At 50.1% G+C, this 12,585-nt stretch overlaps 1 protein-coding gene across 2 annotated transcripts in view; it reads left to right on the top strand.

Annotated features, from left to right (window-relative positions):
- GEMIN5 (gem nuclear organelle associated protein 5) overlaps positions 1–12,585 on the top strand; it is a 56,921-nt gene that overhangs the window by 20,731 nt on the left and 23,605 nt on the right. For both annotated transcript variants that reach the window (XM_075602165.1, XM_075602164.1), the window contains exons 6-14: positions 24–143; positions 386–518; positions 1,268–1,433; positions 2,010–2,222; positions 2,792–2,877; positions 3,416–3,498; positions 4,431–4,567; positions 5,802–5,875; positions 6,090–6,271. In XM_075602165.1, the coding sequence (XP_075458280.1) occupies positions 24–143; positions 386–518; positions 1,268–1,433; positions 2,010–2,222; positions 2,792–2,877; positions 3,416–3,498; positions 4,431–4,567; positions 5,802–5,875; positions 6,090–6,271 (1,194 nt within the window). The remainder of the gene's footprint in view (positions 1–23; positions 144–385; positions 519–1,267; positions 1,434–2,009; positions 2,223–2,791; positions 2,878–3,415; positions 3,499–4,430; positions 4,568–5,801; positions 5,876–6,089; positions 6,272–12,585) is intronic.

The raw sequence follows: 12,585 nt of genomic DNA, 5'->3' as shown, positions 1-12,585 counted from the left end.
TCTGCACTGGTGATTTTCTGCAGGAGGGGAGCTGAATGCAAGCAATGGAGATCTCCTTCCTGAAGCCGAGAACAAGAGCTGTTATCTGGCCTCGGGAAGCAAAGATCAAACTGTCCGCATCTGGAGCTCTGCCACAGGGAAAGGTGAGAGCCCCACGGGCATGATCCAGTGGCTTTTATTCTTGTTGTGCTGATCCTTCATTGTGTAAATATTTGTGTGTGTAAAGTGAACTTCAGTTGAATGGAATTGGGGTGCAGATACGAGGGGACATTGGGGGATGGGAGATCCAACCCATAGAGTTTGCAATTTAAGCATTGGTAATGCACATCAAACACAAGAACCCACCTGTAATGTAAGGGAAATATAATGTCTTCTCTGCTTGCAGGGGTGATGACGATGAAGTTGCCCTTCCTAAAGCGCCGCGGAGGTGGGGTGGATCCAGCAGTGAAGGAGCGTCTGTGGCTGACTCTGCACTGGCCTCAGGGGCGTCCCACGCAGATCTTGTCCAGTTGTTTCGGGTCAGTATGTTACTGACGACATCATTGGATTTTGGTATTGAATCTGTGCTTTTGCTTTGTCCAGGCTTTGCTGTGTAATGCAACTTGTTCTGTGTCTTCACTTTCATGTCTTGACCCAGAATCCGTGTGTGTGTGTGTGTGTGTGTGTGTGTGTGTGTGTGTGTGTGTGTGTGTGTGTGTGTGTGTGTGTGTGTGTGTGTGTGTGTGTGTGTGTATTACCCTGTAGTTCTGGTATTCACACAGTGCTCTGCAAAGGATCTTTGTAGGCACAGCGTATATCTGCAGATACAATGTCTTTTGGGTTCTTAAGGCCCAAGGATATAACAAATAAAAATGGCAATTTGACCATTGCTGCTATCGCCACCAAGATCTGTCCTAGATACCCCATGTTGCTATTGGGGGATGTGTATCCCTGATGCATTTTAACCCTCTGTAGCAGCCAACAGTACTGCCCTAGGCTCCAACTGAATACACATAGAAGATGGTTTACAAGTGTGTGTAGTCACATTTATAATTGCTTTATATTTGATTTTATAGGAGGTTAGCTTGGACGTGTGTGTGTGTGTGTGTGTGTGTGTGTATATATATATAGCCGTGTATGCAAAGCATTACAAAATGATAATGCATAAAGTACAAACAGTGGAGATAAGAACTTGTATATAATAACGCAAAGCACATCGAGACCCTGTGCTAAATGAGCTATCTGATGGGCAAACTCTGCAAAGTTTAATTGTTACGTGTCCCTGTAGTGGAGAGCTGCTCTTGTGGGATCTGTCAAGGTCTGGGAAGCAGAAATGGACCCTCCTGGACTCTGGATCCGAGGGACAGAACCATTCCCGGATCGTGTTTAACCTCTGTTCCCTGGTGACCGAGGAGGGGAGGGAACTACTGCTTTCGACATCCATGGACAGAGACGTGAGTGCGGCACCAACACACAGGGAATCGGAGGGTTTCACATGGCAAAGGGCTCTGCAACTATTTTATTTCCAACTGGGTTAATAAAAGTACTAGTCTTCAACGTGGTTCAAAGAAACCCCAGAAACCCACATTCCCGGTTTTTTATTTAATTAAAAAAAGAGTAGCCTGACAATAGTATATAAATGAGGCTCAACTGTACTTTCTTGAAACAGCAGTCCAAATAATAGTTTGGCCCTTTTTTATTTCCCCACGGGTGGCAGAGTACGTGTCCCTTTGCAAAGTGGGTAAAGTCTCATGCCAAGTCCTCACTTGGGGTTGGAGCTGATGTGTGACAGATTGCTTGACTTGTTTCACCAGGCTCCGCTGATCAGACCGTAGGCAGCATTATGCAAACTACAATCTAAATGTATATGCAGGTTCTGTTTGCAATGCTTTGTAGCATCGAATTGAGGGAACGCCTTGGCTCTCATACATGTAGCATTAAAATTCATTGCGGACCCTTCTGACGTCCAAAGGGGTGCGGGAGATCACGTCATTGGTGTCATTTTGCTGCGCTCCCCTCTCTCTGTGCAGGTGAAGTGCTGGGATCTGGGCTCCCTGTCTTGCTGCTGGTCCCTGACGTCACTGGGCGGTTTTGTATACTGCTTGGCTTTCTCCCCCGTGGCAGCCGGGTCTCTGGCTGTTGGGGTGGGGGACAGCATGATCCGCGTGTGGAACACGCTCTCTATCCTCAATGCGTATGAAGTGAAGACGCTGTGGCAGGGCATCAGATGCAAGGTCACCGCGGTAAGGAGCCGATACGCGCAGCTCCCCAACGTGTTGCTTGGATGTTTTCCGACTGTGGCGAACCTTTGCTCTTGGGACTTGCAGCCATGATTTTTCTTGCTCTCCTCTTGTATCTGCGTCTGTTTGTGTATAGTGGTGATGGGTGTATGTCTGTGTTTTAAAGCGCTGAGTCTTTGTGATGTGTATAGTGTGAACAGAGGCACTGAGGTGGTTGGTCATTAAACTGCGATCGTGTGCTGCTTGGAGCACTTTCGCATGGAAACTACCATTGAAGTGGGAGTTTCTGTGGGACAATGTCTCAATCAGCACTGTCTCTGTTTAATGAACATACCTCGAATTTGCTTGGGTGTCCAGCATGTGCTTGGCTACCCTATGTGTAAAGGATACATACACCTTTTGGTGCTTTGCATATAAGATCATTGCACATGTGCGGGTTCACAGGTATGCTCTTTTTGCGCTGTGTGTATAGGTGCACAACATGTTTAGTGGTGCTTGTTGGTCATGTGTTGCATGCCTATGGAATTGCTTTGTGTATAGAAATGCTAGACCCTTGTATTTGCCCTACGCAGTTGTCCTGGCATCCCACTAAGGAGGGCAGCCTGGCGTTTGGTACCGATGACGGGAAAGTTGGGATTTATGATGTCTACTCCAACAAGTAAGAAGGACACCAGCACTCACCGGCTCGTTACTGTGTGAATTGAAATTCTGCTTACCTTTTGCCATGTTCACATATTAACCTTTTCTATCTGTGCCTCAATTTTGCTTTAAGGAGGCGTCCAATCCCCGCCTTCTGCCCCCTCCCCCTTTTTTTTGTTTTTTTTTAAACATGGTTGCCAAGATACATACTGTGGAAAAGTGGCGCCTGTACCACCATGTATTTAAATCCCCTGCGTTGCGCTTGCCGGGACTGATGAGGTTTCCCCTGGAGGGGACGGTACTGGGGCTAACTTTCCCGGTATCCCTGGAGCTGAAAACAAAGTTTCATCTCTGGGGCCCTTACTTCCCACCCAAGTAATACAAAGATCTAGTATGAGGAAGTCCCCCTTTAATGAGCTAACCGGGCAGGCACCTGTAGGTCACTTTGAAGTTATAGGGGGAGGTTACCCCCTATAATTATGCCTACGATCATCTCGTGCTAACCAGACGGGCATGTCTAAGGCACTGAAGGATTATTTTTCTATTTGTCTTTGCAGACCCCCCCAGACCTCCAGCACTTACCACAAGAAGACGGTGTATTCTCTATCCTGGGGGCCCCCACTTCCCCCACTCTCATTTGGTGAGTGAAAAATGTTGTTCCATCAGATGTGCTCCTCAAATCTTCTAATCAGCCTGCTCTGTGTGAAGCTGCTGTATGAAGAGCACACAATGTCGATCTTTCTTCTTTGCACTGCTGCCTTGTCCTCCTTATAGAGCATCCACCACCTAGGTTCTTCTTACAGAGCATCCACCACCTCTTTCACCGCCACCTAGGCTCCTCTTACAGAACATCCAGCACCTAGGTTCATCTTACAGAGCATCCACCACCCCTCACCAGCACCTAGGCGCCTCTTACAGAGCATCCACCACCTCTCTCACCAGCACCTAGGCTCTTCTTACAGAGCATCCACCACCTCTCTCACCGCCACCTAGGATCCTTTTACAGAACATCCAGCACCTAGGTTCATCTTACAGAGCATCCACCACCCCTCACCAGCACCTAGGCGCCTCCTACAGAGCATCCACCACCTCTCACCAGCACCTAGCCGCCTCTTACAGAGCATCCACCACCTCTCTCACCAGCACCTAGGATCTTCTTACAGATCATCCACCACCTCTCTCACCAGCACCTAGCCGCCTCTTACAGAGCATCCACCACCTCTCTCACCAGCACCTAGCCGCCTCTTCCAGAGCATCCACCACCTCTCTCACCAGCACCTAGGCGCCTCTTACAGAGCATCCACCACCTCTCTCACCAGCACCTAGCCGCCTCTTCCAGAGCATCCACCACCTCTCTCACCAGCACCTAGGCGCCTCTTACAGAGCATCCACCACCTCTCTCACCAGCACCTAGCCGCCTCTTCCAGAGCATCCACCACCTCTCTCACCAGCACCTAGGTGCCTCTTACAGAGCATCCACCACCTCTCTCACCAGCGTAGGTTTTCGTTTTTCTCACGGTCCGGTGTAAGGTATCATAAAGACAACCTCTCGATTCTGTCTCTTTCCTGCAGGTGCAGAGGGGGAAAAACCTTCAGCGACGTTGTACAGCTGTGGTGGGGAGGGGCTGATCTACCAGCACAACCCATGGAAAATGGCAGCTGAGGCACATGACATTAACAAGCTGATTCGGGATACCAACGACATCAAAGTGAGTGTGCATTGTTCCAGAAGCTGAATGTTGTACCCTAAGACAGTTGACCTCAAGCTGCCCCCCCCCCCCCCCCCCCCCCACAGGTCAAGTTTTCAGGCTATCCCTGCTTCTTTGACTGAGCCTCTGATTGAGCCACCTTTGCTGAAGCTGGGATATCCTGAAGACCTGTTGGGTGGGTTGTGGACTGTAGTTGAGAACCTCTGCCCTAAGAGTTGAGGAACCGTGTAACTTGTGAGAGACAGGAGAGGGAATGTATTTTTGTGATGGAATCCATTCAGCATGTTATCTTGCGGAAGCTATATGCAGCTAAAGCTTGGGGTAGGATTTGCTGCCCTTTCTGTATTCCGTATGATGTCTTCCCTAGTTGGGCCCTTTATAGAAATTTAAATTCTTTATGATTGGAGTTGCACAAACAATATTTAAGATCATTCTCCATTTTTAAAGTCTCCGTTGAAACTAAAAACAAAGCCAAAGATTAAAATTTGTAAAAAATTATTGGTAAAAAAACAGACACCCTTTACAAGGTCTAAATTACCCAGATGTGTGCCATTAAATGTATAATTGTTGGTTTACGTTAAAGCTGCAGTTCAAGCTGTCATTTAAAAATAAATAAACATTTCATTCAGTATGTGCATCAATACAATCTGCACACTGACAAGTGATTAGCTAAGTTGCTGATCGATCCGTTCTCCTGTGATCAAATCGCTGAAATTCGGTTGGGGGTTCACTAAATGAATCTTGGGTCCTCTTCTGCTGCACTGACCGCCAAAGTTCTGTGAGGAAGATCATGTGACCAGGCAGGCACTAGATTCAATTGGTTCACTGCTAGAGAGGGCAGGGCTCAAAAAGGTGATGCTGTTTCAGAAGGGGAAGGGGATGTGACTTTGTAAATAGTTGCTATAGGAACAAAAATGCATGTTACATCAGCATAGATAAAAAATGTCTTAAATTGTTTTATATTTTAAAATGCTACAAGTATTTTCTCATAGTACAGAACTGATTTATTAAAATAAAATACACGTGGGATATTGCTTGAGCTGCAGCTTTAAGCCACGTGGCGCCGCGTCTTCCAAGATCAGACGGGACTTTCTTGGCTCTTCCTGCAGTGTCTGGTGTTGGACGGCGAGAGAATGTCGTAATCTTTTGCCTCGTCCCCTGTGCTCCGTGCGCTGTCCTTTTACTATCTGTTTCTTATTTCTGCATCTTTGCTCTCGCTTGTCACCCTGTCCAGCACAAGTTGCCCACACACACGGAGCTGAGCTGGAAACCCGATGGGCAACATTTAGCCATCGGCAACGAGGATGGGTATGAAATTCCACAATCTGCTCCGCAAAATGTCTCTCTCTTCTTTTTCTTTTTTCCCCTCTCCCCCCCCCCCCCCCCCCGCTCCTCCCTTCCCCCCCCCCCCCCCCCCCCCCCACTCCCTCTCCCTCCCCTTCTATCGCGTTTTTTCTGCTTTTGCCCTCCTTTTTCTGCCTGTCCCACCTCACCTCTCTTCCCTCCTGTGATTTCCACGTAGGACAATCGAGGTTTTCCAGTGCCCGCACCTGCAGCTTATCTGTACAATTCAGCAGCATCACAAGCTGGTGAACGCCGTGCGTTGGCACCACGGGCACAGTGAGGACCCCAAACTGAGCTTCCTTCTGGCGTCTGGATCGAACAACGCCACCGTATTCATACACAACCTAAAAGGGGCACTGGGTGAGAGTCTCGCTTATTGGGAAACCGTGACAATACAAAAAAGCCGCTATTTCATCTCCTCATTGCTACACTGCCTGAATGGGTTAAGCGATGACGGAGAGGACAGTATAGGTGCTACGTGGCCTCCAGAATAAACACACTTAGTAAAGTGATTTTAGTCCCACTTTGTAATGACTGCAGCGTGTCATTGAGGTATAATCCCCTATCTACCTCCTAAGGCTAAGGCCCCAGTGGTCACGGCTGCGTCTGGCGACGCGTGCACACATAAAAGCCGCGACGTGCGGTCTATGGGGAGCAATGGGATGCGCGGGGGGGCTTGGCCATGACATCACCGCACAAAGCAGTACTGCCATTGGTCTGCACTATCTGCCCTTCCATTGGCTGCTCGCCGACCATGTGATTGCGGCATGAAAAGACAAAATTCTTGTCTTCCCTGCCAGCGGACGCGTCACCGCGCTTTGCGCTCCCACACACGGCGACTGGGGCCTGCCCCATAGAGGGCTGTGCTGTGGTGTGTGTGGCGCGCGCTGCAGCAGCCACTGGGGACCTGGCTGTCACGCTGCGCTCACCACAAACAGGACGGAAGACCGCGGGGCTGAGGTGGGGTTGTATAGGCACCGACCCACAACCACGCAGTCCTGTCCGGAATGCGTAGTCCTAGTCGTACCGCGTCGTAGGGTTGGAGAGGTCAGGGTAGTCAGGGTACTTGCCGTGTTCCAGGGTTGGAGAGTCCGGGTAGGTAGAGTTTCGTAGCCAAGGTCCGGGGTAATAGAAGGTAGAGTAGTCGAATAACGAAGCCGGGGTCAAAGCGCTGGAGAGTGTAGAAATCCAAGTAACAGGCAGGGTCAAACAGGACAGACAAAAGTTCAAGACAAGACTCGACAGCAGCGGTGAGCACAATGCATAAACAGGAGTTTATGCTCAGCAATCAAGGACAGGCAGAAGCAGGTATATATGTGGGAAGGGTCCAATTACCTTGCAGGGGTGTGTACTGGTCCACCAATGGTGTCAGAGAGACACTGATCAAAAACAGCTTGCAATTAGGCTTTCCTGATGTTAGGTCTGGTTGCCGGGCAACCCGCGCGCGTGCGCGATGCGCGTCGCGACGTGATGACGTCATGCGGTTTACTCAGCAAGTCTCCGCCTGTGGGAGGCTCCAGCAGCTCCCTCACGTTCTCCTGCTTCCTGGTTGCCGAGTAACCCGTGCGCGTGCGCGATGCATCTCGCGGAGCTCCGCCATCACGCCGCTGAGCCTGCACTGCCCTGGCAGTGCGTGGGCGCATGACTCTGCCCCGTGGTGCTTCCCTGAGTCGGTCTCCGCGCGGATCAGAGGCAAGTGTGACAGTATCCCCCCCTTGAGGGGAGACCTCCGGGCGAACCAGAGATGGTTTCTCAGGATGCCTACGGTGGAAGGCAGAGATGAGGCGGTTGGCATGTACCTGATGATGAGGAATCCACTCTCTCTCCTCTGGGCCATAGCCTCTCCAGTGTACAAGATATTGTAATCCTCCTCTGGATATTCTGGAGTTGAGAATGGTCTGAACCTCGTATTCTTGTTGGCCCTCTACCAGTATGGTTTGCGGAGGTTTAGATTGTCCTTTGGAGGATGAGTCTTGATGATAAGTTTTGAGAAGGGATGAGTGAAATACAGAAGGAATCCTCATATTCTTTGGCAGTTCAAGCCGATAGGCTACTGGGTTGATCCTTTTGGTGATGCGGAAAGGGCCGATAAAACGTGGTGCCAGTTTGGGTGAAGCTACCTTTAGCCGAATGTTTTTGGTAGATAACCAAACCCTTTGTCCTACAGAGTACCCTGGGACCTCTCTTCGGTGACGATCCGCTTGTCTCTTGTGTAAAATACCAGCGTGCTGTAGATTCCGATGGATCTTCTGCCATAGGTCTTGTAAGTGGCGAATCCTGTCCTCTGCGGCCGGGACTCCAGACTTGGAGATGAGGGAAGGAAGTGCCGACGGATGGAAGCCATAGTTGACCATAAATGGTGACTGTCGGGATGATTCGTTCTGTAGATTATTGTGGGAGAATTCTGCCCATGGGAGAAGTTCCGCCCAGTCGTCCTGAGTGTCAGCGATAAAGCACCTCAAAAACTGTTCCAGAGACTGATTGGTGCGTTCCGTCTGTCCATTGGTCTGGGGGTGATATCCTGATGAAAAGTGTAGGGTAACGTCCAGATTCTTACAAAACGCCCTCCAGAACCGGGAGATGAACTGGGATCCTCTATCGGACACTATGACCTGAGGGGACCCATGTAACCTGAAGATCTCCCTGATGAAAACTTCGGATAACATTGGTGCAGTGGGTAAACCCTTCATAGGGATGAAGTGTGCCTGTTTGGAAAATCTGTCCACCACCACAAGTATTGTGTCCATGCCTCTAGATTTGGGCAACTCAACGATGAAGTCCATCGATATATGTGTCCATGGACGTACTGGGATGGGTAGTGGTTGAAGGAGACCTGCTGGTCTGTTGTGTGGCGTCTTGCTTCGAGCACAAGTAGCGCACGTGGCTACGAAGGCTTGTATGTCTCTCCGCATGTAGGGCCACCAGAATGTGCGTTCGATGAACTCAGTAGTTCTTTTGGTGCCAGGATGGCCTGCAGTCTTGGATGAATGTCCCCACTCCATGACTCTCCTCTGGAATTTACGGGGAGTGAACAACCGGTCCTCCGGAATGTTGAGTCCTGCCGGGATGTTGTTCTGAGCCTTAGTAATGTCCGTTAAGGCACTAAAAGTATTTGCAGCCAAAATACAAGTGGAAGGGAGAATGGTCTCCTGTTGATCCACCTTGTTATCCTGTACCAGGAACTGTCGTGACAAGGCGTCGGCTTTAATGTTTTTTGAACCAGGGATGTAGGAAATGAGGAAGTTAAAGCGAGTAAAGAATAAGGACCATCTTGCCTGGCGAGATCCTAGTCGCCGTGCTCCCTCAATGTACAGAAGATTCTTATGGTCCGTAAGTATCGTGACTGGCGACTCTGTGCCTTCCAGTAAGTGCCTCCACTCTTCCAAAGCCAGCTTGATAGCGAGGAGCTCCCGGTTACCTACATCGTAATTCCTTTGGGCGGAGGAAAACTTCTTTGAAAAATATGCACAAGGATGAAGTGGAGCTTGAGGATTCTTTCTCTGTGAAAGTATAGCACCTGCTCCTACATCGGAGGCGTCGACCTCCAAAAAAAAAGGTAATGAAGGATCTGGATGGGTTAAGATGGGTGCTGAGGCGAATGCCGTCTTTATTCTCTCGAAAGCCTGGAGAGCCTTCTCAGTCCACTTTGTAGGATCAGCTCCCTTTTGTGTGAGTGCCGTGATGGGTGCTACTACCGATGAGAATCCCTGAATGAACCTCCGGTAGTAGTTAGCGAAACCGAGGAACCTTTGGATGGCCTTGAGGGAGAGGGGACAGGGCCATTCGAGTACCGCCTTGACCTTGGTAGGATCCATAGCAAGACCGGTATCCGATATGATGTAGCCGAGAAAAGAGGTGGATGTTTGATGGAAATGGCATTTCTCGAGCTTGGCATACAAATGGTTCTCTCTTAAACGCTGCAGGACTTGTTTGACATGCATCATATGTTCTGGCATGGATCTGGAAAAAATTAATATATCGTCCAGGTATACTATAACATGGTGGTCCAGAAGGTCTCTGAAAATGTCGTTGACAAAGTCTTGGAAGACCGCAGGAGCATTACACAATCCAAATGGCATGACCAGGTACTCGTAATGCCCGTCGCGAGTATTGAATGCTGTCTTCCATTCATCTCCTTCTCTGATTCTAACCAGATTATAGGCTCCTCTGAGGTCCAGTTTGGTGAAGATCCTGGCTCCCTGGAGTTTGTCGAATAATTCGGCTATCAACGGAAGGGGGTAGCGGTTTTTTATGGTGAGTTTGTTGAGGCCCCGGTAATCAATGCAGGGTCTGAGGGTTCCGTCCTTTTTTTTGACGAAAAAAAATCCTGCCCCCGCAGGTGATGAAGATTTCTTAATGAACCCCCTCTGGAGATTCTCCTGAATATATGTTCTCATGGCCTGGGTCTCAGGAATCGATAGTGGGTATGACCCTCCTCTGGGAGGTATGGCCCCGGGTAGAAGATCGATAGGACAGTCGTACGTCCGATGTGGCGGAAGTACCTCTGCTTGACGTTTGTCAAAGACATCACGGAAATCTTCGTATATCCCCGGCAGCTGTACCCTGTCAGGATCCGTGACCTCCATACCTGCCACTGCCTTTGGAGCAGACATGCAATGTTCCAAGCAAAAAGAACTCCAACGAAGTGGTGTGGCCTCTGTCCAGTCAATGACAGGATTGTGGATCCGGAGCCACGGAAGTCCCAGAATGATGTTCGAGAAGGGGGTGTGAATGACATCAAAGGTTATAGTCTCGGAGTGAAAGTCGCTAGTCATGATGTTAAGGGGTATGGTTTGTAAGGAAATGATCGCGGGCTGCAATGGTCGTCCATCAATGGCTTCAAGACCTACCGGTCGATCTTTGGGTACCAACGGTATTTTATTCTTGAAGGCGAACTTTTGGTCCACGAAGTTTCCTCCTGACCCCGAATCCAGAAAGGCCCGTGTCTGTACTGTGAAGGTCTCACCGGATATGGAGATAGGTAGATAAAACCTCGTAGAGGGTTGAGGAGGGGAAAAAGTAGCAGTACCCAGCGTGATCCTCCTTATACTCACTGGGCTTTGGCGTTTCCCGGCTTCAGCGGACAGTTGAATACCAGGTGGCCGTTATTGCCACAGTAGAGGCATAGTCCCGCTCGTCTTCTCCGTTGCTTCTCGATAGGCGAAAGGCTAGTTCCTCCCAGCTGCATGGGTTCATCTAGAACGGGAGTTGTGGAGAGTAGAGAACCTATGGTGGAAAAGGAAGATGATTGTATACCTCGGGGGTGTTTGTCTCTCTCCATCCTTCTCTCTTGGAGGCGCTGATCCATCCGGATGCACAGGTCTATCAGGTCCTCCAGTCCAGCGGGACGATCCAGAGCTGCTAATTCATCCTTCAACCGTTCGGACAGACCCTGCCAGAAGACTGCAGATAGAGCCACATCGTTCCAGCCGGTCTCGGCTGCCACCGTCCGGAAGTCCAGAGCATAACGAGCCACAGTACGGTCTCCCTGAGAAATATTAAGCAGAGAAGATGCAGCCGTAACCTTCCGTCCTGGGGTGTCAAACACCCTTCTGAATTCGGTGATGAAGAGAGTGAGGTCAGAGATCAAATCTGGGCGTTGCTCCCAGATAGGGGATGCCCATGCCAGAGCGGCGTCAGTCAGCAAGGAGATTATGTATGCGACCTTTATTCGTGAAGAAGGAAAGTGAGAGGGCATCAGCTCAAACTGTATGAAGCACTGGTTCAGAAACCCCCGACAACCGCTGGGATCCCCTGCATAACGGTTGGGCGCAGGTAGTCGTGGTTCGGAGGTATGTGTGATAAGTGCAGGAGTGGCTGCGAGTGGAACGGGGTTGGTGGTAGATACAGTTAAACGTCTAACTTGTTCAGTCAGGGTATCCACGTCTTGTTTAAGTTGGGAAACTAGTTGTTCCTTTAGTGTAAATGAGCCGGTAAGTTGCCGGAAGCAATCCTCATGGGTGTCTAAGCGTCGGGCCACCTCAGCGGCGTCCATGTTTGTTGGGCTGAGCATATTGTCACGCTGCGCTCACCACAAACAGGACGGAAGACCGCGGGGCTGAGGTGGGGTTGTATAGGCACCGACCCACAACCACGCAGTCCTGTCCGGAATGCGTAGTCCTAGTCGTACCGCGTCGTAGGGTTGGAGAGGTCAGGGTAGTCAGGGTACTTGCCGTGTTCCAGGGTTGGAGAGTCCGGGTAGGTAGAGTTTCGTAGCCAAGGTCCGGGGTAATAGAAGGTAGAGTAGTCGAATAACGAAGCCGGGGTCAAAGCGCTGGAGAGTGTAGAAATCCAAGTAACAGGCAGGGTCAAACAGGACAGACAAAAGTTCAAGACAAGACTCGACAGCAGCGGTGAGCACAATGCATAAACAGGAGTTTATGCTCAGCAATCAAGGACAGGCAGAAGCAGGTATATATGTGGGAAGGGTCCAATTACCTTGCAGGGGTGTGTACTGGTCCACCAATGGTGTCAGAGAGACACTGATCAAAAACAGCTTGCAATTAGGCTTTCCTGATGTTAGGTCTGGTTGCCGGGCAACCCGCGCGCGTGCGCGATGCGCGTCGCGACGTGATGACGTCATGCGGTTTACTCAGCAAGTCTCCGCCTGTGGGAGGCTCCAGCAGCTCCCTCACGTTCTCCTGCTTCCTGGTTGCCGAGCAACCCGTGCGCGT

The sequence above is a fragment of the Ascaphus truei genome, chromosome 5 (genome assembly GCF_040206685.1).
Source record: "Ascaphus truei isolate aAscTru1 chromosome 5, aAscTru1.hap1, whole genome shotgun sequence".
Taxonomy (NCBI): Eukaryota; Metazoa; Chordata; class Amphibia; order Anura; family Ascaphidae; genus Ascaphus; species Ascaphus truei.
The sequence above is the reverse complement of the archived record's forward strand: the minus strand, read 5'-3'. Positions and strand labels throughout refer to the sequence as shown.